Source organism: Cetorhinus maximus, chromosome 21, assembly GCF_964194155.1.
Source record: "Cetorhinus maximus chromosome 21, sCetMax3.hap1.1, whole genome shotgun sequence".
Classification (NCBI taxonomy): domain Eukaryota; kingdom Metazoa; phylum Chordata; class Chondrichthyes; order Lamniformes; family Cetorhinidae; genus Cetorhinus; species Cetorhinus maximus.
This window is the reverse complement of record NC_135899.1, coordinates 33,809,031-33,834,743: the sequence shown is the minus strand read 5'-3', so window position 1 is coordinate 33,834,743 and position 25,713 is coordinate 33,809,031. Positions and strand designations below refer to the sequence as shown.

General features: G+C 44.4%; 3 protein-coding genes and 1 pseudogene across 4 annotated transcripts in view; 2 read left to right on the top strand and 2 right to left on the bottom strand.

The window, feature by feature from the left end:
• Nucleotides 1–228: 228 nt before the first annotated feature.
• Nucleotides 229–3,178, bottom strand: LOC144695160 (uncharacterized; annotated as a pseudogene). The gene is made up of 2 exons (XR_013579893.1): nucleotides 2,646–3,178; nucleotides 229–2,566 (listed from the first exon to the last, which is right to left on the bottom strand). The product of XR_013579893.1 is annotated as an uncharacterized LOC144695160 (transcript).
• Nucleotides 3,179–6,880: 3,702 nt separating this feature from the next.
• On the top strand, nucleotides 6,881–25,329 carry LOC144695286 (uncharacterized). Its single transcript, XM_078566198.1, is given in 3 exon segments — nucleotides 6,881–7,953; nucleotides 20,857–20,865; nucleotides 21,967–25,329. Coding segments are annotated over 3 exon segments (1,713 nt in total). The 5' UTR covers nucleotides 6,881–7,399; the 3' UTR covers nucleotides 23,117–25,329.
• LOC144695212 (uncharacterized) overlaps nucleotides 20,158–25,713 on the bottom strand; it is a 303,141-nt gene continuing 297,585 nt past the window's right edge. Inside the window, exon 6 of the mRNA XM_078566106.1 lies at nucleotides 20,158–20,443. Within this exon, the coding sequence (XP_078422232.1) occupies nucleotides 20,183–20,443 (261 nt within the window). The 3' untranslated portion in view covers nucleotides 20,158–20,182. The remainder of the gene's footprint in view (nucleotides 20,444–25,713) is intronic.
• The window catches only part of LOC144695200 (uncharacterized), a 177,647-nt gene continuing 172,265 nt past the window's right edge, over nucleotides 20,332–25,713 (top strand). The window contains exon 1 of the mRNA XM_078566087.1: nucleotides 20,332–20,465. The gene's annotated coding sequence lies outside the window, so the exon portion shown is untranslated. The remainder of the gene's footprint in view (nucleotides 20,466–25,713) is intronic.

Here is a 25,713-nt window from a genome sequence, read left to right as displayed (position 1 = left end):
GGGTTCAAGTCCCACAAGGGATAGGGATATTATCAGGATGTGCCCAGTGGTGTTCCCTAGGGATCTGTACTGGAGACTCTGCTTTTCATTATATTGATCAATGACTTTGATGGAGGAATAGTATCGGGTACTTTACTGATGACACTCAGTTGGGTGACACATTCAGTAACATCGATGGGAGTGGAAAGTTGCAATGGGACATTGATAGATTAAGTGACAAATCAGTAGTTTGATTTACGCTGAAAAGTGAATTTATTGTGAGTTATAAATCTATACAGAAAGGTTGATAAAACAGCAGACAAACAACAACACTGTCTTCAGCTTTCACCAAACCTTGAATCAACCAAATTAACAAAACATTTGAAAATGACTCAAGATCTTTCCCAGAACATGAAATGAATCTTGGAAGAGTGTAAGGTGAACATATCACACCGTTATTACATCAAGGTATGATGGGCTGAGGGAACTCAGGTCTGTAGAGACTCACTCCCACTCCCTCACCATACTCAGGATAGTAGTCCTCCCAGACAGGAGAGTACAGACATTCCCCATGATATTGGTCAAACACCCATCACCTGAAGAGGATCTGTCTATAATTCACATCACCAAATTAAGCAGGGTCCGATTCTACCCCATACCCACTCCTGAGAGCTGCTTCACTTTACTCACACACACACACACTCCCATCAGGGGAAACTCTCTCAGAATACTACAGACAGAAGTTTCTTTAAAATCCCTGGGCTTTCATCTGGCTCCCAATTCCGATGATCAGAAATGACACCGAACTTCAGTGACATAGGATGGAGCTCGTTTCCATCATACAAACACATGCAGAATTGAAGAGATCGAGAGTGGTTTGCAAATCTGTTGCAGAGTTGACAATGACACTGCAGTGATCTCCAAACTGTAGATCATGTGTATCTATGGTGGTCAGTTTAGTTTTGGCACGGAGGTGACCAAGGTAAATGAGTTTCCCATCTAGATGGTATTTAATACTGACACCAGAGGGCAGTTGATCTTTGATGAGGTGAATTGCCACTGTCAGGTAGATTGTAAATAGAATGGGGTCTATCACACAGCCTTGCTTGACACCAGTCTGGACTTTGAAGGCTTCTGTTTCAGATCTCCCACTCAAAACAGTTGCAGTCATATCATCATGAAGCAATTGTAGGATTGTGATGAAGTTTCTTGGACAACCAAATCATTGGAGTACAATCCACAGAGCCTCACGATTTACTGAGTTAAATGCTTTGATCATGTTGATAAATGTCATGAAGAGTTCCTGGGGTTGTTCTCAACATTTTTCTTGGATTTCTCTGGGAACAAAGGCCATGTCGGAGATTCCTCTGGAAGGTCTGAAGCCAAGTCAAAGTTCTAAGTGATGTCTGTATCACTCGATCCATGTGGGGGACTGATGCCTGCTGGACAGATCATCGACTTGTTCGATTGGTGATGAACATCCACCCAGCACCAAGACATCACAAGGACCAAAAGTCGAAGAGGGAGAAGATCAATGTCTCAGCCCTAAAACAACCCGACCAAAGAGAGAAATTCCAGGTGCAATTCCCGAACAGTAGGATCAAAGGAAAATCTGGAAGATAAAAGACATGTGGGGGAGAGAGATCCAACAATATGCTGATCATCATGACATGTAAATCTTTTTTTGAAATCACGAGGGTCATCTATAGACTGAGATCAAATGGACAAAATCCCCTTTGTTCACAGGATGGTGTTTCTCTTCTTAAGGATGACAATCCTGTCTGTTAACGCTGGAAAAAATACTTTGAACAACTCCTCAGCCATGAATCCACAGTGGCAGCTGATACCCTGTGTGAGTGTACTGATGGACCAGGAGATACACTGACTGTGTGAAAGCCTTGTCACATACCTCACACTTGAATGGTTTCTCACCTGTGTGAATCTGCTGGTGTTTCAGGAGTTTTGAAGATGTTGGAAAAACTTTATCCCAATCTCACACTTGAAGGATTACTCCCCTGTGTGGTTCCTCTGATACAGCAGGAGGTTTGATGAGTTTGTATAGACTTTGTCACACACTTTACATTCGAATGGTTTCTTCCCTCTGTGAATGCATTGGTGTATGCGGAGAGTCGATGAGCGTGAAAAGGATTTGTCACACACCTCGCACATGAATGGCTCGTCCCCTGTGTGAATATGTCGGTGTACGCTAACGTGAGATGAGTGCGAGAATGATTTATCACACATCTTAAACCTGTTCGGCTTCTCCCCTGTGTGAATACGTTGGTGTTCATAGAGGGTCAATGACTGTGAGAATGATTTGTCACACATCTTGCACATGTATAGTTTCTCCCCTGTGTGAACACGCCGGTGATTTACCACGCCTGATGATCACGCAAAGCCTTCATTACACACACCGCAAATGAACAGCTTCTCCCCTGTGTGGATATGTTGGTGCTTCACAAGCGTCGATGAACATGTGAAGGCTCGGTTACACAGCTCACACTTGAAGGGTTTCTCCCCTGTGTGGATCCTCTGTTGCATCAGGAGCGTCAATGAGTTTGTGAAGGCTTTGTTACACACCTCACAACTGAATGGTTTCTCCCCAGTGTGAATGCACTGGTGAATGCAAAAGTGATTGCAAAAATAATTTGTCACACACCTCGCACGTGTGCGTTTTCTCCCCTGTGTGAATGCGTTGGTGTACACGGAGGGTTGATAAGTGTGCAAATGATTTGGTGCACACCTCACATATGAATGGTTTCTCACTGGTGTGAATGCGCCGGTGATCCACCAGGGCTGATGATTGTGCAAAGTTCTTGTTACACACTTCACACTTGAACGGTCTCTCCCCAGTGTGAAAGCGTCGGAGTTGCACAAGATTTGATGACCATGTGAAGGCTCGGTCACACACCTCACACTTGAAGCGTTTCTCACCTGCATGGATCCTCTGATGCCTCAGGAGATCAGAGGAGTGGGTGAAAGCCTTCTCACAAACCTCACACCTGAACGGCTTCTCCCCTGTGTGAATACTTTGCTGTCTAAGGAGGCTTGTCGATGTCACAAAAGCTTTAACACAAACCTCACACTTGAAAAGTTTCTCCCCTGCTTGGATCCTCTGATGTACCAGGACGTTCGATGAGTGTGAAAATGATTTGTCACAAACCTCACACTTGAAGGGTTTCTCCCCAGTGTGAATGTGTCAATGTTTTATGAGCTTTGATGGCTGAGCCAAGGTTTGATCACACACCTCATACTGGAACAGTTTCTCTTCCATGAAGCTGCCCTTGTAATACAAATGGTACAACAGATGCACTTGGAGCCATTCACACTTCTTCCCAGCCTCACCCTGACCAATCGCCCACAGCCGAACCTTCGGAAAGGTTGGTCCTGATGGAAGGTTCCACACCATTGACCAGTTTCAGGTCTGATGATATGTCAAAGCTTCCCTGACTCAACCGATTTCCAGATGATGGTTTCACTGCCCAACCTTCTCTGTGTTGAGCAATGCTATGAAGGGACTGGATGTCTTCCCACAGTTGTGCAGTTGCTCCTTGGGTGATAGTCAGGATCTATCTGCGGTGTCTATCCTCTCTGTATTCTCTGGTGTAGTACGGTGCAATCCTTCTGTAAAACAGGAAAAGGAAACATGATTTCCTCAAACTCCCTCTCCTCCTTTGTTAAAATCCTTGTTGAGTTTTGTGTTTTTTATTGAGGCTGTTTCTGGCAGCCACTGGCGAGGATGCGCTGAGGTGAGTCTTTCATAATTATTTATGGATAAATAGTCCCTCCCCAGCCCCAGGTGGGTAATGAGGTCAATGTGCTGGAGTTAATTTTCCAAAATTCGCTAGATTCTGGAAAGCTTCCATCAGATTGGAAAGTAGCTAATATAACCCCTTTATTCAAGAAGGGAGGGAGGCAGGAAACTATCGGCCAGTTAGCTTGACGCCTGTCGTGGGGAAGTTGTTACAATCGGTCATTAAGGAGGTTATAGCTGGGAACTTAGAAGAGCTCAAGGCAATCGGGAAGAGTCAGCATAGTTTTGTGAAAGGAAAATCATGTTTAACCAATTTATTGGAGTTTTTTGAAGGAGTACCATGCGCAGTGGATAAAAGGGAGCCTGTAGACATACTGTACTTGGATTTCCAGAAGGCATTTGATAAGGCGCCACAACAAAGATTATTACGGAAAATAAAAGCGCATGGTGTAGTGGGTAACATATTAGCAAGGGTAGAAGATTGACTGGCTGGCAGGAAGCAGGGAGTAGGCATAAATGGGTCTTTTTCGGATTGGCAGGATGTGACAAGTGGAGTCCCACAGGGGTCTGTACTGGGGTCTCAACTTTTTACAATTTACATCAATGACTTAGATGAAGGGAGTGAAGACATGGTAGCTAAATTTGCAGATGACACAAATCTAGGTAGGAAAGTATGTTGTGAAGAGGGCATGAGGAGGTTGCAGATGGATATAGATAAGTTGAGTGAGTTGGCAAAGATCTGGCAAATGGAGTTTCATGTGGGAAAATGTGAAGTTGTTCACTTTGACAGGAAGAACAAAAAGGCTGAGTATAACTTAAAGACTGCATAATTCTGAGGTGCAGAGGGATCTAGGTGTTCTCGTACAAGTCACAAAAAGTTACAATGCAGTTACAGCAATGAATGAGGTTTTATTCAGATGGGATAATGACAAGTTTAAATCCCCACCTGATCTGCTGCTCAAAGTCGCCTCCGTTTCACCGGTCAGTTTCCCAAACTTCAGGAAATTCATGTTACTCCAGAAATATTTGGATTGGCTGTGAGAGACGTCAATCAGAGAGCCCCACCCACTCTTCCCATTCCCTCCCCTTCCTCTTCCACAGCTGCTTCACTTCCTGTAGGGACTCAAAACCAACTCAGGACATGGTGAGTGAACGAACACAATTTATAATAATTACATCACATAATATCCACACTAATCTTCAGGCAGCCTGACTATCCTGTGGGGAATCAGCTGTGGAAATGCCCCTTATGCTGTGTGAGAACATCCAGCTGAGAGAGCTGTTTACTCGGTGCTTTGTGCTGAACTGTTTGCCTGGAGCTGTGTGTTGGATATTGAGTGTGTTTATTGGAAGCTTTTCCCTTCTGATTTACAGGCTGACTTTTGTTGATGGCTCATTACTGAATATGAGAAGGTGAGGTGTAATTATCTGGGAGGTGCAGAGTGTCTGAGGATTCTTACTGATTTCCTATTGTTGAGTTCTGTGTGTGTGTGTTGGGAGCTGGTTATTATCCTGTGGACTGTGAATGGTCAGTTCTGCCTGTGTCAAAAACAGAATTACCTGGAAAAACTCAGCAGGTCTGGCAGCATCGGCGGAGAAGAAATCAGTTAACGTTTCGAGCCTTCATGGCCCTTCGGCAGAACTGAAGCATAGTTAGGAGAAGGGAGAAATATAAACTGGTTTAAGGTGGGGTGGGGTGGGGGGGGGAGAGAGAGACGTTGAGGGTGTGGTGATTGTGGAGATGAGCAGATAATCAAAAGATGTCACAGACAAAAGGGTCAAAGAGGTGTTGAAGGTGGTGGTCTTTGTCTAAGAAAAGTGCTAATTAAGAATGGAAGACAGAATATTCAAAGTACAGCTCTAGTGGGGGTGGGGTGGACAGACTAACAAGGTTTTAGTTTTAGATTTAAAAATAATGGAAATAGGTGGGGAAAGAAGAATCTATATAAATTATTGAAAAAAAAGGGGGGGGGAGAAACGGGGTGGGGATGGGGGGAGGGGGAGTTTAAGATCTAAAGTTGTTGAATTCAATATTCAGCCCGGAAGGCTGTAAAGTGCCTAGTCGGAAGATGAGGTGCTGCTCCTCCATCATCCGACTAGGCACTTTACAGCCTTCCGGGCTGAATATTGATTTCAACAACTTTAGATCTTAAACTCCCCCTCCCCCCATCCCCACCCCGTTTCTCCCCCCCCCCTTTTTTTTCAATAATTTATATAGATTCTTCTTTCCCCACCTATTTCCATTATTTTTAAATCTAAAACTAAAACCTTGTTAGTCTGTCCACCCCACCCCCACTAGAGCTGTACTTTGAATATTCTGTCTTCCATTCTTAATTAGCACTTTTCTTAGACAAATATCACCACCTTCAACACCTCTTTGACCCTTTTGTCTGTGACATCTTTTGATTATCTGCTCATCTCCACAATCACCACACCCTCAACGTCTCTCTCTCCCCCCCCCTCCCCCCACCTTAAACCAGTTTATATTTCTCCCTTCTCCTAACTATGCTTCAGTTCTGCCGAAGGGCCATGAAGGCTCGAAACGTTAACTGATTTCTTCTCCGCCGATGCTGCCAGACCTGCTGAGTTTTTCCAGGTAATTCTGTTTTTGTTTTGGATTTCCAGCATCCGCAGTAGCTTTTAGCTTTTTGTTTTTATAGTTCTGTCTGTGTGTTGAGACCTGGATGTTTCCTGTCTTTTCAAATCCCTATTGCTATTTTAAGCAAGTTGTTGTTGACCATTGTTGGATTTAATGGAAAACAAGGAGAGAAATTTCAAATTCTCCATTTAATTAACGTTTCTCTTGAGTGTTTTTTATATTAAACACATACTCTAAGGGTAAAATTGGTCTACACCAGCACGACTCGAGCTCATAGTGAATTGAGAGCCCGTTTTACACTCCGCCCGACTGTCTTTTCCATTGTCCTCACGGTGCCTGGGAAGATGGGGGTCTGGGCGGAGGAAAGAAAGTAGCCACGTTGTCTGCTCTTGGTCACTTTCCAGTGTCCCTGCTGGAAACAGAGGGTGTGTGACAGTCAAGTGAGGAAAATAGAAAGGACTTATATCTGATCCCCCACACAGGGGAATAGCAGACTGGAACTCACTGTGGAACAGTCTCTAACTGAGGAGTCAGCCCCTTCAGCAAAGGAGGAGAGGGAGTTGGAGAAAATCATGTTTCCTTTTCCTGTTTTACAGAAGGATTGCACCATACTACACCAGAGAATACAGAGAGGATAGACACCACAGATAGATCCTGACCATCACCCAAGGAACAACTGCACAACTGTGGGAAGACATCCAGTCCCTTCACAGCATTGCTCAACACAGAGAAGGTTGGGCAGTGAAACCATCATCTGGAAATCGGTCGGGTCAGGGAAGCTTTGACATATCATCAGATCTAAAACTGGTCAGTGGCGTGGAGCCTTCCGTCAGAACCAACCTTTCCGATGGTTCGGCTGTGGGTGATCGGTCAGGGTGAGGCTGGGAAGAAGTGTGAGTGGCTCCAAGTGTGGTGAGAGCTTCAGTCATTCATCGAGCCTCATGAACCACGGACTCATTCCTACCGGTGAGAGGCTGTTCAAGTGTGAGGAGGGCTCCACAGGTTCTTAAGATCTCCTGACGCACAAGGTGCATCTGTTGAACCTCGGTTACCACAAGGCCAGCCACATGGAAGAGAAACCATTCAAGTGTCAGGTGTGCAACAAATCATTCTCATGCTCATCTCACTTTCTCATACACCAACGCATTCACACAGGGGAGAAACCATTTACCTGTGATGTATGCAGCAAATCATTCTCACAGTCAGTGACCCTCCGCGTCCACCAACGCATTCACACAGGGGAGAAACCATTCAAGTGTAAAGTGTGTGACAAAGCCTTCACACAGTTATCGAGCCTCCTGGTCCATCAGGCAATCCACACAGGGGAGAAACCGTTCAAGTGTGAAGCTTGTGATAAAGCTTTTCCGACATCTACAAGACTCCTGGAACACCAGAGCATTCACACCGGGGAGAAACCATTCACCTGCAGAGTGTGTGACAAATCATTCTCGCGCTCATCTCATTTTCGTGTACACCAACGTATTCACACTGGGGAGAAACCATTCACGTGTGAAGTGTGTAACAAATCATTCTCACAGTCATCGACTCTCCGCGAACACCAACGCCTTCACACTGGGGAGAAGCCATTCAAGTGTGAGGTGTGTAATAAGGGATTTGCACAGCTACCAGGCCTGGTGAGTCACCGGCGCATTCACACAGGGGAGAAGAAAACATTCACGTGTGAGGTGTGTAATAAGGACTTTGAACAACTATGGGGCATGTTGGATCACCGTCGCATTCACACAGTGGGAAAGCCAAGTGAGGTGTGAGACTGAATCTTCACGCAGTCAATGAGGATGAGGATTTAAACAGCAGATGGACGAACGCGGGGGTGGGGATTGTTGGAAATGGGCGATGTTACCGAGGGGGAAGTAGGCGATATTTGTGATGGAGAGGGTTATGGGGTCAGAAGCTCAGCTGAAGATTGAACAGGATGACACTGATCAATTGTCGTTGGAGATGAGAGTGGAGAGGGCAATGAAGAGGAATTTAAGGAATGTAGGAGCTACAGTAATCCCTTGAGCCTGTTACACCATTCAATTAGATCATGGCTGATCCGTATCTGAACTCTAGCTACCTGCCTTGTCTCTGTAACCCTTAATCCCCTTATCTAACAATAAACCTATCAATCTCAGTTTTGAAATTTTCAATTGACCTCCAGCCTTAACAGATTTTCATGGGGAGAGAGTTCCAGATTTCCAGTCACCTTTTTGTGAAGAAGTGTTTGCTGACATCACCCCTGAACAGCCTGGCTCGAATTTTAATGCTCTGCCCCCTTGTTCTGGACTCTCCCACCAGAGGAATAGTTTCTCTCTAACTACTCGATCAACTTGTTTTATCATCTTAAACACCTCAATTAGATTACCCCTTAATTTTCTACATTGAAGGAAATACAGGCTCAGTCTGTGCAACCTGCCCTCATAATTTAACCCTTTTAGCCTCAGGAACATTCTGGTGAATCTACGCTGCACTCCCTCCAAGGCCAATATATCGTTCCTGAGGTGCGGTGCCCAGAACTGAACACAGTTCTCCAGATAGGGTCTAAACAGAGCTCTGTACAGCTGGAACATAACTTCCACAAGGACACTAAGATAAAAGCAAAATACTGCGGATGCTGGAAATCTGAAACAAAAACAAAAATAGCTGGAAAAGCTCAGCAGGTCCGACAGCATCTGCGGAGAGGAACACACTTAACGGTTTGAGTCCGTATGACTCTTCATCAGAACTGAGGAAAAATAGAAACGAGGTGAAATATAAGCTGGTTGAGGGGGGTGGGACAGGTAGAGCTGGATAGAGGGCCAGTGATAGGTGGAGGCAAAGAAGAGATTGCCAAAGATGTCATAGATAAAAGGACAAAGGGGTGTTGTCGGTGGTGATATTAGCTAAGAAATGCGCTAATGGTAACATTAAGGGTAGAAAGCAGGACGAGCAAGTGACAGACAGCCCTAGTGGGGGTGGAGTGGGGGGAAGGGATCGAAATGGGCTAAAAGGTGGATATAAAACAATGGATGGAAATAAATTTAAAAATAATAGAAATAGGTGGGAAAAGAAAACTATATTTTAAAAAATATAAATAATTAGAAAAGGGGGGACTGGAAAGGGGGTGGGAATGGAGGAGAGAGTTCATGATCTGAAGTTGTTGAACTCAATATTAAGTCCAGAAGGCTGTAAAGTGCCTAGTCGGAAGATGAGGTGCTGTTCCTCCAGTTTGCGTTGAGCTTTACTGGAACATTGCAGCAGACCAAGGACAGACATGTGGGCATGAGAGCAAGGTGGTGTGTTGAAATGGCACATTCTGATCACATCTTCAGTTCTGATGAGGAGTCATATGGACTCGAAACATCAACTGTGTTCCTCTCCGCAGATGCTGTCAGACCTGCTGAGTTTTTCCAGCTATTTTTGTTTTTGTTCCACAAGGACACAGTTGGTTTTAGGTATGTCATGGTCGGGGGACAGGGAACTGTTGAAATCCCTGTTCCCTTCCCAACTGCCTATAATCAGTGAGTTTCTGAGAGGAAAATATGTGTGTTTTTAACCCCCTGATTGTGTGGACAGTTTGAATAATCAGCAAGTTTTTCATGAAAAAGGACAATGATTGTTTATTTAAACACTCACCCCGCAATCTAGGACTATGGCACTTATTCTCACAAGCACACACACAAACGCACTCCAGGAAAGCAAATTTTATTATACAAAGTCATAAAAGTAAAACAATTTACAATGTCCATCTTATAATCTAACATTCAGAATTCACATAATGTAAATATCAGTTGACAGGCAAACTGTGGTCAAACACACCACACTGCATATTAAGTTCTTTGAAGGAGTAACACCCTCTGTGGATAAAGGGGGAGCCTGGAGACATACTGTACTTGGATTTCCAGAAGGCATTTGATGAGGTGCCACATCAAAGGTTATTGCAGAAAATAAAATCTCATGGTGTAGGGGGTAACATATTAGCAAGGGTAGAAGATTGGCTGGCTGGCAGAAAGCAGAGAGTATGCATAAATTGGCAGGATGTGACAAGTGGAGTCCCACAGGGGTCTGTATTAGGGCCTCAACCTTCTGCAATTTATATCAATGACTTAGATGAGGGAGTGAAGGCATGGTAGCTAAATTTGCAAATGACACAAAGATAGGTCAGAAAGTATGTTGTGAAGAGAACTTAAGGAGGTTGCAGGCAGGCAGACAGACAGATGAGTGAGTGGGCAAAAATCTGGCAAATGCAGTATAGTGTGGGAAAATGTGAAGTTGTTCACTTTGGCAGGAAAAATGAAAAAGCAGAGTATTACTTAAACGGAGAACAGCTGCAGAATTCTGAGGTGCAGAGGGATCTAGGTGTTCCAGTGCATGAGTCACAAAACATTAACATGCAGGCACAGCAATTAATTAAGAAGGCTAATGGAATGCTATCCTTTATTAGAGAAGAATTGAACATAAAAGTACGGATGTTATGCTTCAGTTATACAGGGCATTGGTGAGACCGGATGTCGAATACTGTGTGCAGCTTTGATCCCCTTCTTTAAGGAAGGATGTAAATGCGGTTCAGAGAAGGTTTACTAGATTGATACCTGGAATGAGCGGGTGGTCTTCTTAGGAATGTTGGACAGACTGGGCTTATTTCCCATTGGAGTTTAGAAGAGTGAGGGGTGATTTGATTGAAGTATTCAAGGTCCTGAATGGCCTTGACAAGGTGGATGTCGAAAGGATGTTTCCTCTTGTGGGCGAGTCCAGAACTAGGGGACACTGTTTTCAACTAGGAATGCCCTCTTAGGACAGAGATAAGGAGAATTTTTTTCTCTCAGGGTTGTGCGACTTTGGAACTCTGCCTCAGAAGGTGGTGGAGGTGGGGTCATTGAATTTTATAAGGAGGAGGTAGATTCTTGTTAGGCAAGGGAATCAAAGGTTATCAGGGTAAAATGGGAATGTGGAACTTGAGAAACACAAACAGATCAGCCATGATCTTATTGAATGGCGGAGCAGGCACGAGGGGCCAAATGGCCTACTTCTCCTATTTTGAATGTTCCTACAAATGGCAGATGCACACCTTCTTAAGCTCCACCCATCTCCATGTCAGCATAGCCTTTCAGCGCTCACTGAATGCTTTTAAATTAATTTAGTTCTAACTCCCAAAACAAAACATCTGTCTGGACTGCAGTTCTTTGCTAGCAGTGTAGACGTCAGTTCTCCAGTTTCCCAGCTAAGTGAGCCCACCTGCTATTCTGTGGCTGCATCTCTTCTCCTCTGACTCTATTAAACAAGCATGGGTAACCTTCTGAACTGCCATTTTCTTTTCGATGTTCTGGCAATCTTTAAAGCCCAGTAATTTAGTTTATCTTACCTTCACAAAACAATCTTTCCATAACTAAACATTACCTCTAAAATATTAACATGAACCATGAACTAGATATTCGTCACAACTTTTACAAAGGACAAAAGGAATAGTTCATAATTCACGTGATCATCTTGTTGTGGTGCAAATGCGTTCCAGACCTGCTGGAAAGATGTCTTCGCTCTCAAAGTATGATTTACTTGAATTCCAACAGGTGAAGTCATGTGCCAAAGTTGTTTTCAGGGTTCTCTTGAAGAGATGGGCTTCAGGTCGCGAAGTTAGTTGTTTGTTACCGGGAAGTCAGTTTGCTGTATTGGTGGACCTGAAATGAAACAGCCTCGGAGACCTTGTGATACTACAGCCTCCAGTGCTTTAAGGCACAGATGGTACTGCCATGTGTGCTGCTCTGTCTTTCTCTGCAGTCAGCATTTAAAGGTTAAAAAGGGACCAACATGACTGCCCTACCATATGATTCCTCACAATCGCGGATTGTTTTCCAAGTGTGGTGGTTTAGGTTAATGAGCCACATCCTGGTTTAATGTTTTAAGACATTCTTCCTGAGGGGGTTAAAACAATTACCCTCTTTGTTTCAAAAAGCAACCCCATTCAATTCAGGAATATCTTCTGACGGTCTCAGGATATTTGTAGTTCACAACTTTAAGTCTGGAATAACGTACGTTTTGTTTCTGTTAGACAGTGAGTCAGCTCTTGAATACACAGGGCAGGTCATCTGAGTCCACATTAAGTAAACTCGTATCTTAAAAGTTCTGAATATGACATCCCTTTATTGGGCGTGACAAGGAGGAAAAGTTGTAGGTTATCTTTTCTCTTCAGGATGGTCCTGGAGTAATGAGCAGTTTTGGCAGAGGAAAGCAGGACCACTAGTGCTTGATGTGGTCCAGTCAGATCTGGTGATGAATGGCTAAACCAGTTGTGTACCAGATATGTTCAAATCTTTACCCCTTGGATTTGAGAAGCAGAGAGATTGACCAGAAAGGGAGTAAAGGTAATTTTGGGAACGAGGGTGTAGAAGGTGGATATGAGGGAGTGATTAAACCAGATTGATGGTGACAGAAGCATTGTGGTGAATGGAGGGCCAAAGGGCACCGAGTTGGGAATTAGAAAGCTTTGTCCAACTCGTCTGGGGGAAGAGTGTCTTCCAGGAATGGACCCACATGACCACTGGATCTCTGTAACTATTGATGGGTTTGTATGATGGAAACTGGTACCATCCTGAGCTACTAAAGTTCGATGTCATTTCTGACCATTGGAATTGGGAGCCAGACTAAAGCACAGGGATTTTAAAGAAATTTCTGTCTGTCGTATTCTGAGAGAGTACCCTGGTGAGAGTGTGTGTTAGCAAAGTGAGCCAGCTCTCAAGAGTGAGTATGGGATAGAATCAGACCCTGCTTTAGTTGGTGATGTGAATTATATACAGATCCTCTTCAGGTGATGGGTGTTTGACTAATACCATGGGGAATGTGTGTACTCTCCTGTCTGGGGGGAGTATGGTGAGGGAGTGGGGGTGAGTACAGACCTGAGTTCCCTCAGCCCATCGTGCCTCAATGTAATAACGGTGTGATATGTTCACCTTACACTCTTCCAAGATTCATTTCATGTTCTGGGGAAGATCTTGAGTCACTTTCAAATTCTTTGTTATTTTGGTTGATTCAAAGTTTGATGCAAGCTCAATATTGTGTTGTTTGTCTGCTATTTTATCAATCTTCTGTATAGATTTATAACTCACAATAAATTCATTTGCTTAGCTTCACCCAAACTACCTGATTTGTCAGCATGGTGTATTCCTATTCATTGAAACACAGAGTCCTGTACACAATATATTGGTCAATGTCACTGTGGGCTGATATACTTTCTCCATCAATGGGTTTATAATAATTTCCAATTCACAGGAAGCATAACATTTGCCTAAGAAAGAAAGACTTGCATTTACATATCAACTTTCAAAAACTCAGGGTGTCTGAAAGCACTTTGCAGCCAATGAAGTGCTTTTTGAAGTGAAGTCACTGTAATGTAGGAAACATGACAGCCAATTTGTGCCCACAGCAAGCTCCCACAAACAGCAATGTGATCATGACCAGATAATCTGTTTTTGCGAAGTTGTTTGCGGGATCCATATTGATCAGGACATCAGGGATAACTCCCGGCTCTTCTACGACATAATGTCATGGGATCTTTTTACATATACCTAGGAGAGTAGACAGGGCCTTGGTTTAACTCAGGGGTGGGGAACCCCCAGCCCAGGGGCCAGATGTGGCCCATTGCACTTTTTCATCCGGCCCATGGTGGGATCTCAAGAAATATGTCAGAGAAAACAATTCCCATATAAATAGTCATAGAATTTAAAAATTTACAAATAATTAGAGACTAACAAAAGATTATTTAAACATTGTTTAGTATTTTTCCAAAAAACTTTAATATTTCAGTCCATGCCAACGCCATGGGAAATGAAATGACAGGGTAAAAGAGCCCCCTGCCCAGACTTCAGGAAGCTGCTGTAAAGGATAGGGACAGGAACAGAACCATAAAGAAAGGGATTAGTGATCGGAGCCACATTCAAAGCCACTTATTTTTGTGTATTGTTATTTTGTGTCCATTTCTGTTTGCTGCCGCTTTCCTATAATATGGTGGGGATTGGCCTGAGGACCATACTTCCCCCGGAGAATGTTAAAAGAGGACGCCAGGGTATATGTGAGGACCACCCCATAACAAAACCCAGTCCCAAAACCTAACTGAGTTTAGCAAGGGAGGCAAGTCCAGACTGTGCCACCTTTTTACTATTCATTCATGGGATGTGGATGTTGCCAGCTAGGCCAGCATTTATTGCCCATCCCTAATTGCCTTTGAGAAGGTGGTGGCAAGCCAAACTCCACTGTTTAAAGGTCACCACCAGCGGCAGTCACAGTCCACAGTGTTCATACCTCTACAATAACAAGATTCATTAAGAAAAAGCACTCAGCCATCACATAAAGCACTGGGTTGATTGAACGTTTCTGTATTCTCTCTTAAAAAATAAGAAAATATGTTTTTTATGTGTTTGTGGCCCAAGACTGATTTTGTCTATGTGTGAGTGATGATAAGAAAAAGGTTCCCCACCCCTGGTTTAACTCATCTGAAAGATGGTACCTCTGACAGTGCAGCACTCCTTCAGTACTGCACTGGAGGGTCAGCCTCATTACTCTATCTCCCCCTCCTTCTCATTACTGTCCCCGCTTATTTGTCCTTGTCTCAAGAACATAAGAAATAGAATCAGGAGTCGACCATCTGGCCTGTCGAGCCAGCTCCTCCATTTAATACAATCATGTCTGAATTCCACTTTCCTGCCCACTCTTCTCCTCCTTATCATTATCTCCCTCCTCCTGATTCTCATAAATCATAACACAGGAGGCCATTCTGCCTGTCATGTTTGTGCTGGTCCTCTGAAGGAACAATTCACCTAGTGCCACTCCCCTGCCTTTTCCCCAAAGCCCTGCACATTTTTCTATTTCAGATAATGATCCAATTCCCTTTTGAATTCCTCAATTGAACCTGCCTCCACCACATTCTCTCAGGCAGTGCATTCCAGATCCTAATAGCTCGCTGTATGAAAAAGTTTTTCTTCATGTCACCATTGCTTCTTTTGCCAATGACCTTAAATCTGTGCTCTCTGGTTCTTGATCCTTCCACCAATGGGAACAGTTTCTCTCTATCCATTCTGTCCACATCCCACATGATTTTTAATATTTCTATCAAATCTCCTCTGAACCTTCTCTTCTCCAAGGAGAACAGTCCCAACTTCTCCAATGTATCTACATAACTGAAGTTCCTCATCTTAGGAACCATTCTCGTGAATCTTTTCTGCATTCTCTCTCATGCCTTCACATCCCTCCTAAATTGTGATGCCCAGAACTGGATGCAATACCCCAGTTGAGGCTGAACCAGTGTTTTATACAGGTTTAACATAACTTCCTTGTTTTTGTACTTTATGCCCCTATTGATAAAGCCCAGGATGTCGTATGCTTTATTAACTGCTCTCTCAACCTGTCCTGCCACCTTCAATGATGTTGCAAACATGTACACCCAGGTCCCTCTGCGCCTGCACCCCCTTTAGAATTGTACCCTTTACTTTATATCGTCTCTCTGCATTCTTCCTACTAAAATGATGACTGTGAGAATGATTTGTCACACACCTCACACTTAAACAGCTTTTCCCCTGTGCAAAGGTGTTGATGTGCACGGAGGTTCGATAACTGTGTGAACACTCGGTTGCACACTTGAATGGTTTCTCCCCTGTGTGAATCCTCTGGTGTATCAGGAGGCTCGAAGGTGTTACAAAAGCTTTATCACAAACCTCACGCTTGAAGGGTTTCTCCCCTGTGTGGATCTTCTGATGGAACAGGAGGTTCCCTAACTGTGTGAAGACTTTGTTACACACCTCACACTTGACCGGTTGCTCCCCGGTGTGAATGCGTTGGTGTATGCGGAGGGACGATGGTTTCGAGAATGATTTATTGCATACCTCGCATGTGAATGGTTTCTCCCTTGTGTGAATGCATTGGTGTACACAAAGGGTCGATGACTTTAAGAATGATTTGCCACACACCTCGCATATGAATGGTTTCTCCCTTGTGTGAACGTGCCAGTGAATCACCAGGCCTGATGATTGTGCAAAGCCCCTGTTACAAACCTCACACATGAAAGGCTTTTCCGCAGTGTGGATGCGTCGGTGATTCACAAGGATTGATGATTTAGTGAAAGCTCAGTCACACACCTCGCACTTGAATGGTTTCTCTTCCATGTGGTTGTCCTTCTTTTAACAGTTAGACAACAGATGCACCTTGTGTGTTAGGAGACGTTATGAGTCTGTGGAGTCCTCTTCACACACCTCACACTTGAACAGCCTCTCACGTAGGAATGAGTCAGTGGTTCATAAGGCTCGATGAATGATTGAAGCTCTCACCACACTTGGAGCCCACTCACACTTCTTCCCAGCCTCACACTGACCGATCACCCACAGCTGAACCTTTGGAAAGGTTGGTTCTGATGGAAGGTTACACAACACCGACCAGTTTCAGATCTGATGATTATGTCAAAGCTCCCCTGACCCGACTGATTTCCAGATGATAGTTTCACTGCCCAACCTTCTCTGTGTTGAGCAATGCTGTGAAGGGACTGAAATAAAAGCAAAAAACTGCAGATGCAGAAATCCAAAACAAAAACAAAAATACCTGGAAAAACTCAGCAGGTCTGGCAGCATCCGCGGAGAGGAGCACAGTTAACGTTTCAAGTCCGAATGACCCTTCAACAGAACTAAGTAAAAATAGAAGAGAGGTGAAATAGAAGAGCAATACTTCTTCAAGTTAAATATTTCACCTCTCTTCTATTTTTACTTAGTTCTGTTGAAGGGTCATTCGGACTCGAAACGTTAACTATGCTCCTCTCCGCAGATGCTGCCAGGCCTGCTGAGTTTTTCCAGGTATTTTTGTTTTTGTGTTGCTGTGAAGGGACTGGATGTCTTCCCAAGTTGTGCAGTTGTTCCTTGGGTGATGGTCAGGATCTATCTGCGGTGTCTATTCTCTATGTATTCTCTAGTGTAGTACGGTGCAATCCTTCTGTAAAACAGGAAAAGGAAACATGATTTCCTCCAACTCCCTCTCCTCCTTTGCTGAAGGGGCTGACTCCTCAGTTAGAGACTGTTCCACCGTGAGTACCAGTCTGCTATTCCCCTGTGTGGGGATCAGATGCAAATCCTTTCTTTTTCCTCCACTTCTTCCTCGAACAGAGGCCCGAACAATCCCCATCCACCACTACTCTCCTCCATCTGGCTGAACTTGTTCCCTCACTGAACAATTTCTCCGTAAACTCCTCTCACTTCCTCCAAATAAAAGGTGTGGCTATGGATACCCTCATGGGCCCCAGTTATGCCTGTCTCTTTATGGGGTATGTGGAACATTCCTTGTTCCAGTCCTACTCCGGCCCCCTTCAACAACTCTTTCTCCGGTACATCAATGACTGCTTCGGTGCTGCTTCATGCTCTCGTCTGGACCTGGAAAAATGTATTAATTTTGCTTCCAATTTCCACCCCTCCATCATTTTCACATGGTCCATCTCTGACAATTCCCTTCCCTTCCTTGACCTCCCTGTCTCAATTTCTGGTGATAAGACTGTCCACCAATATTCATTACAAGTCTACCAACTCCCACAGCTACCTCGACTACAGCTCCTCACACCCCGCTTCCTGTAAGGACTCCATCCCATTCTCTCAGTCCCTTCACCTCCATCGCATCTGTTCTGATGATGCCACTTTCAAATACAGTTCCTCTGACATGTCTTCATTCTACCTTAACCGAGGTTTTCCACCCACGGTGGTTGACAGGGCCCTCAACCGTGTCCAGCCCATCTCCCGCGCATCTGCTCTCACACCTTCCTCTCCCTCCCAGAACCATGATAGGGTCTCCCTTGTCCTCACTTATCACCCCACCAGCCTCCGCATTCAAAGGATCATCCTCCGCCATTTCCGCCAACTCCCACGGCACCTTCCCATACAACCACAGAAGCTGCAACACCTGCCCTTTTACTTCCCCCCTCCTCACCGTCCAAGGGCCCAAACACTCCTTTCAAGTGAAGCAGTATTTCACTTGCATTTCCCTCAATTTAGTCTACTGCATTCGCTGCTCCCAATGCCATTTCCTCTACATTGGAGAGACCAAATGCAGACTGGGTGACCGCTTTGCGGAACACCTTTGGTCTGTCCGCAAGCATGACCCAAACCTCCCTGTCGCTTACCATTTCAACACACCATCCTGCTCTCATGCCCACATGTCCGTCCTTGGCCTGCTGCAATATTCCAGTTAAGCTCAACGCGAGCTGGAGGAACAGCACCTCATCTTCCGACTAGGCACTTTACAGCCTTCCGGACTTAATATTGAGTTCAACAACTTTAGATCGTGAACTCTCTCCTTCATCCCCGCTCCCTTTCTGATCCCCCTTTTTTCAATAATTTATATATATTTTTCTTTTCCCCCTATTTCCATTATTTTTAAATGTATTTCCATCCATTGTTTTATCTCTACCTTTTAGCCTATTTCGATCTCTTCCCCCCACCCCACCCCCATTAGGGCTATCTGTCCCTTGCTCATCCTGCTTTCTACCCTTAATGTCACCATTAGCACATTTCTTAGCTAATATCACCAACGTCAACACCCCTTTGTCCTTTTGTCTATGACATCTTTCGGCAATCTCCACCTATCACTGGCCCTCTATCCAGCTCTGCCTGTCCCACCCCCCCCCCCCCCCCCCCCCACTTAAACCAGCTTATATTTCACCTCTTTTCTATTTTTCCTTAGTTCTGATGAAGAGTCATACGGACTCGAAACGTTAACTGTGTTCCTCTCCGCAGATACTGTCAGACCTGCTGAGTTTTTCCAGGTAGTTTTGTTTTTGTTTCGGATTTCCAACATCCGCAGTATTTTGCTTTTATCTTTCTTTTTCCTCACCTGACTGTCACACGCCCTCTGTATCTAGTAGGGGCACTGGATAGTGACCAGGAGTAGACAATGTGGCTACTTCCTTTCCTCTGCCCAGCACTGGAAAGTAGGGTTAAAAATATCAGACAGTGGAAAATGAAAGACAGGCGAAAAATTCACAAAGGCCTTTGGGCAGGAGAGACAGAAACTGTGATTGGAGGAGAATTTAAAGCAAAAGAAAACCTTTTCCATGAGTTGAAGAGAGATGGAAACAATTCTCTTCAGAGCAGAACCTCAGAACTTGGGAGTCATTGGATCGTTGACACTTTTTTCCTCCTTCTGGAATTATTTATTTTTAAAAATCCTTATTCAGTTGAATATTTCTTATTGAGCAGGGGAGGGAGAGGCTTTTTGTGGCAGCCATGGCGAGGATGCACTCAGGTAGTTCTTTTTTTAATTATTTAGAAATAGACAGCTCCCTCCCCTCCACACCCCGCACAACCCCACCCATGGCCCCTCTTCAAGTTACAGCAACACTCCTATTTCAATAGAAAAGAAAAAGAGAACTGGGATCTTGGCACCACCATTAGCGGATCCAAAGGAGAGAGGGAGGACAAGATGGTGGAGGATCTAACACAGACAAAGCAGCTCCAGCTTTGACTGTGAGAGGAGGGGAACGTGAGAGGGAGGGAGGGAGAGTGAGGGGGAATGTGAGAGGGAGGAGGGAGGGAGAGAGAACGTGAGAGCGAGTGAGGGACAGAGAGAGAGAGAGGTGGAATGTGAAGGGAGAAGAGAGAGAGAGGGGGGAATGTAGGAGGGAGACAGAGAGGGAGTGAGATAGAGGGCAGGAAAAGACCTATGGTAGGAGCAGGGGGGGGGTGCATTGTCGGGTGAAGAAGGCCTATCAGGGCCAGAGAAAGAGAGACAGGCAACTTTGCAAACTTTCTGTTCTGATTTGCTGTCAAACTCATCTGAGGCTACACATCCCACACTCATGTTGTCAGTTTGAAAAACTTCAAGGAAGAAGAATGCTGTTCCCACACTAGAAATCTCTGTCAAACGTTTGCCGGGGGAACTGAGACAGCAGCTGCAATAAGTGAGGTTTTATTCAGATGAGACAATGACAAGTTTAAATCCCCACCTGATCTGCTGCTCAAAGTCACCTCCATTTCACCGGTCAGTTTCCCAAGCTTCAGGAAACTCATGTTGCTCCAGAAATATTTGGATTGGTTGTGAGAGACATCAATCAGAGAGCCCACCCACTCTGCCCATTCTCTCCTCTTCCTCTTCCACAACTGCTTCACTTCCTGTAGGGACTGAAAACCAAGTGAGGAGATGGTAAGTGAAGGAACAGAATTTATAATAATTACATCACATAATATCCACACTAATCTTCAGGCAGCCTGACTATCCTGTGGGGAATCAGCTGTGGAAATGCCCCTTATGCTGTGTGAGAACATCCAGCTGAGAGAGCTGTTTACTCGGTGCTTTGTGCTGAACTGTTTGACTGGAGCTGTGTGTTGGATATTGAATGTGTTTATTGGAAGCATTTCCCTTCTGATTTACAGACTGAGTTTTGTTGATGGGTCATTACTGAATATGAGAAGGTGAGGTTTAATTATCTGGGGGGTGCAGAGATACATTTATTGAAATGTCTTTCAATCCCTTCTTTAAAGATTTTGCCTGAAGGCCTTGGCCTTTCCCAAAAGCCTGGGCTTGGATTTGATAGTTTTGCCCAGTGCTATGGCTGATAGCTGAATTTGGGATGTGCAGTCTGAGCGAGTGCAGTGTATCTAATTTCCCAGGATAAAGCAGAACCCTTCAATCAGCTACACTGAAGCAATATTTTCCTTAGTTTCGAGCGCTTCCTGCCCAGTGTGTTTTCTTCAAATAATTTTGGAAAACAAGGGGAGAATTTTCAAAATCTTCTCTGAATTAACATTTCTTCTGAGTGTTTTTTATATTAAACACATACTCTTGGCCAGCACGAGAGGAGCTCATAGTGAATTGATGGCCCGTTTTACACTCCGCCCAACTGTCTTTTCCATTGCTCTCACAATGCCTGGGAAGATGGGGAGCTGGGCAGAGGAAAAAAAGTAGCTCCTGGTCACTATGCAGTAGCCCTGTTAGAAACAGAGGGTGTGTGACAGTCAAGTGAGGAAAAAGAAAGGACTTGTATCTGATCCCCCACACAGGGGAATAGCAGACTGGCACACACTGTGGAACAGTCTCTAACTGAAGAGTCAGCCCCTTCAGCAAAGGAGGAAAGGGAGGTGGAGGAAATCATGTTTCCCTTCTCTGTTTTACAGAAGGATTGTGCCATACTACACCAGAAAATACAGAGGATAGACACCACAGATAGATCCTGACTATCACCTAAGGAGCAACTGCACAACTTTGGGAAGATATCCAGGCCTTTCGCAGCATTGCTGAACACAGAGAAGGTTGGGCAGTGAAACCGTCATCTGGAAATTGGTCGGGTCAGGGAAGCTTTGACATATCATCAGATCTGAAACTGGTCAGTGGTGTGGAACCTTCCATCAGAAACATCCTTTCCGAAGGTTCAGCTGTGGGCGATCGGTCAGGGTGAGGCTGGGAAGAAGTGTGAGTGGCTCCAAGTGTGGTGAGAGCTTCAATCATTCATCGAGCCTCATGAACCACTGACTTATTCCCACAGATGTGAGGCTGTTTAAGTGTGAGGAGGGATCCACAGGCTCTTAAAATTCTTCTAACACACAAGGTGCATCTCTTACAACCTCTGTTAAGACAAGGGCAGCCACATGGAAGACAAACGATTTAAGTGTGAGGTGTGTAATAAAGCTTTTGTGAAACCTTCGAGTCTCCTGATTCATCAGAGGATTCACACGGGGGAGAAACCCTTCAAGTGTGAAGTATGTGAAGCGGCTTTCACCAGTTCCTCCAAGGTCCTGAGACACCAGAGGATTCACACAGGAGAGAAGCCTTTCACTTGTGAGGTCTGCAACAAATCATTCTCACAGTCATCGGACCTCCGTGTACACCAACGTACTCACACAGGGGAGAGACCATTCACATGCGGGGTCTGTGATGAATCATTCACACAGTCATCGACCCTCCGTGTCCACCAACGCATTCACACTGGGGAGAAACCATTCCCGTGCGAGGTTTGCAACAAATCATTCTCCGATTTATCGGCCCTCCGGAGACATGGACGCATTCACACAGGGGAGAAACCATTCACATGTGAGGTGTGTAACAAATCATTCTCACGTTCATTGGACCTCCGTGTACACCAACGCATTCACACAGGGGAGCGACCATTCACATGCGAGGTATGCGATGAATCATTCACTCAGTCATCAAGCCTCCGTGCACACCAGCGCATTCACACAGGAGAGAGACCATTCACATGTGAGGTGTGTGACAAATCATTCTCGTGGTCATCGACCCTCCGTGTCCACCAACGCACTCACACAGGGGAGAGACCGTTCACATGCGAGGTGTGTGATGAATCATTTTCATGGTCATCGGCCCTCCGTGTTCACCAACGCATTCACACAGGGGAGAAACCATTCAAATGTGAGGTGTGCAACAAATCATTTGCACAGTCATCAAACCTCCTTGTACACCAACGCACTCACACAGGGGAGAGACCATTCACGTGTGAGGTGTGCGACGAATCATTCTCGCGGTCATCGACTCTCCGTATACACCAACGTATTCACACAGGGAAGAAACCATTCAAGTGTGAGCTGTGCAACAAATCATTCTCGCGGTCATCGAACCTCTGTGTACATCAACGCATTCACACAGAGGAGAGACCATTCAAGTGTGAAGTGTTTGACAAATCATTCTCATAGTGAGTAAAACTGCTGCTGCATCAGACAGTCCACAGAAGGGAGAAACCATTCACGTGTGAGGTGTGTGACAAATCATTCTCGCAGTCTCAGAACCTCTCTGTAAACCAACGCAATGACAGTGGGGAGGGATCTTTCATGTGTGAGATGTGAGACAAAGCCTTCACACTATTGAAGCTTCTGGTTCATCAAAGGATCCACATGGGAGAGAGACCATTCATGTGTGAAGTGTGAGACAAATCATTCTCACAGTCATCAAATCTCTGTCTGCACCACTGCATTCACACAGGAAAGAAACTTTTCACACGTGAGGTGTATGACCAATCATTCTCAGATTCATCAAAACTCCTGCTCTATCATTCTCTCAGTAATTCAAACTCCTGCTCCATAAGACAGTCCACACAGGGAGAAACCATTCACATGAGGTGTGCAAGAAATCATTCTCGGATTCATCGAACTTCCGCAGACACCAACGCATTCACACATGGGAGAGACTGTTAAATTATGTGGTATGTGACAAAGCCATCACGCGGTTATCAAAGCTCAAGATCCATCAGAGAATCCACACATGGGAGAAACCATTCACATGCGGTGTGTAACAAATCATCCTCGCATTCATCAAGCCTCCAAGTATACCAAAGCAGTCACACAGGGGAGAAACCGTTCTTCAAGTGGGAAGTGTGTGACAAATCATTCTCACAGTTTCCAATCTTCTGCAAACACCAAAGATTTCACATAAAAGTAACAGTTCAAATGTGAGGTATGTGATAAAGCCTTCACAAAGTTTTTGAAGCTCCTGATCAGACAGTCCACCAGGGGAGAAATCATTGAAGTGTGAGGAGAGCAACCAAACATTCTTAGTCATCTAAACTCCTGCTCCATCAGAGGATCCACACAAGAGAGTAACCATTCAGGTGGGAGGTTTGCGATAAAGTTTTCTTGATATCTTCGATGTGAGATACCGCTGTGAGTTCTGTCAGAAATCCTTCACACGGCTGTTGGATCTCCTAGAACATCAGCGAACCCACATGGGAACTACCTAGCTAGGATCTTGCCCAAATTGTCATCAGAGTGTGAACCCCTCTACAAACTCACTGCAAAGGATGTTCAGTGTTATTGGGACACAGAACAAGAAGCAGTTTTCACTCACATCAAACAACTAGTGACATCACCAGTGCTGAGATACTATGATGTCAATGATGAAGTCACTCTGAAGTGAGATGCCGGTGAAACAGGACTTGGAGCAACTTTCATGCAGCAAGGACAACCAGTTGTGTTTGAATCCAGAGCATTAACACAAACTAAATGACTCTATGCACAGATGGAGAAAGAGTGCCTGGCTATTGCCTTTGCTTGTGAGCATTGCAACCAGTACTTGTTCAGGAGAAAGTGATGGTGCAGTCTGACTACAAGCCACTTCAAAATATCTTTCTTAAACCGCTTCTATCTGCTCCAAAGCATTTGCAAAGGGTGTTACTTCATTTGCAAAGATGTCATTTGGAAGTGAAGACCTGAACACTTTAAAGATAAAAGTGCAATGCATGGGTAGGGGCAGACAAAGTTGGAACAGACTAGAAAGAGCAAAAAGTTTTTTTGTTCAAGTGTGATCATTTTCTTTATGTACTATTTATGCAAACAAAAAGGGGGATGTTTGGATAAATCCCTTTGTACGCTGTGGCTTCCCATATTAATGTGACCTCTCATGTCATCATATGTAAATAAAAGTTTGAGGGCAGTAACCATTTTTCACACCACATGGAAGTGTTTAAAATTCACATGCTGCAAATATTTCTGGAGTAACCTGAAGCTTGGGAAACTGACCGGTGAAACAGAGTTGACATTGAGCAGCATATCAGGTGGGGATTTAAACTTGTCATTGTCCCATCTGTATAAAACCTCACTTATCTTAGTTCCACTACCAAACATTTGACAGAGATTTCTAAAGTGGGAATAGCGTTCTTCATCCTCGGGGGCTTTCCGACTTACAACATCAGTGTGGGATGTGTAGCCTCAGATGAGTTTGACAGCAGATCAGAAGAGGAAGACTCACAGCATCCAAGGCACCGATGACGTGCAGTGGTGGGATCAGTACATGCACAGGGAGAGAGGGATACAAGTGGGAGGGACATGGAACCTAGTTCTCCTCCTCTTCCTGTAGGTAGTTTAGGGAGTGATTAGAATTAGATTTTAACTAAAGGTGTTAGTTTGTATTAAAATAAATCAACTAAAGCCAAGTGTCTTGATTGAGTTAATAACACAAGATCAAGGAAGCCATTTTGAGATGAAAACTAGTGGCTTCTTCAGCCATTTTGTATCCTGCATTATTGTATCACTGTATTAAAATGAATTCAAAGTTTTGAACAGGCCTTGATTGAGTTTATAATTAATAAGTTATGCTTTCAACAAACTATGTAATTGATGATTTTGTTTGATGTATTTTTGATTTATTCATTTATTAGCCAAACAAGAGGAGTGATTCATTGAGTGATTGAGTAATGTAAGTTTTAAACTCTTAATTTTGCAAATGCAAGCTGTTTTCAGTTAAAGTATGAGGACATTGCAAGAAAACCCTATGAGATAGGAACACCAAGACACTGAGGTATCTAGTCCTAATGAAAAGGACTTTGTTCAAAATCAGATTAAACCTGGTAGAGTAAAGAAGCCATTATTCTTTATGGGTGTTACGTTGTTATCCTTTTGAATTGGTTGTCATCAACTGGAAGATGTAATTAAAAACCAATTAAATCAGC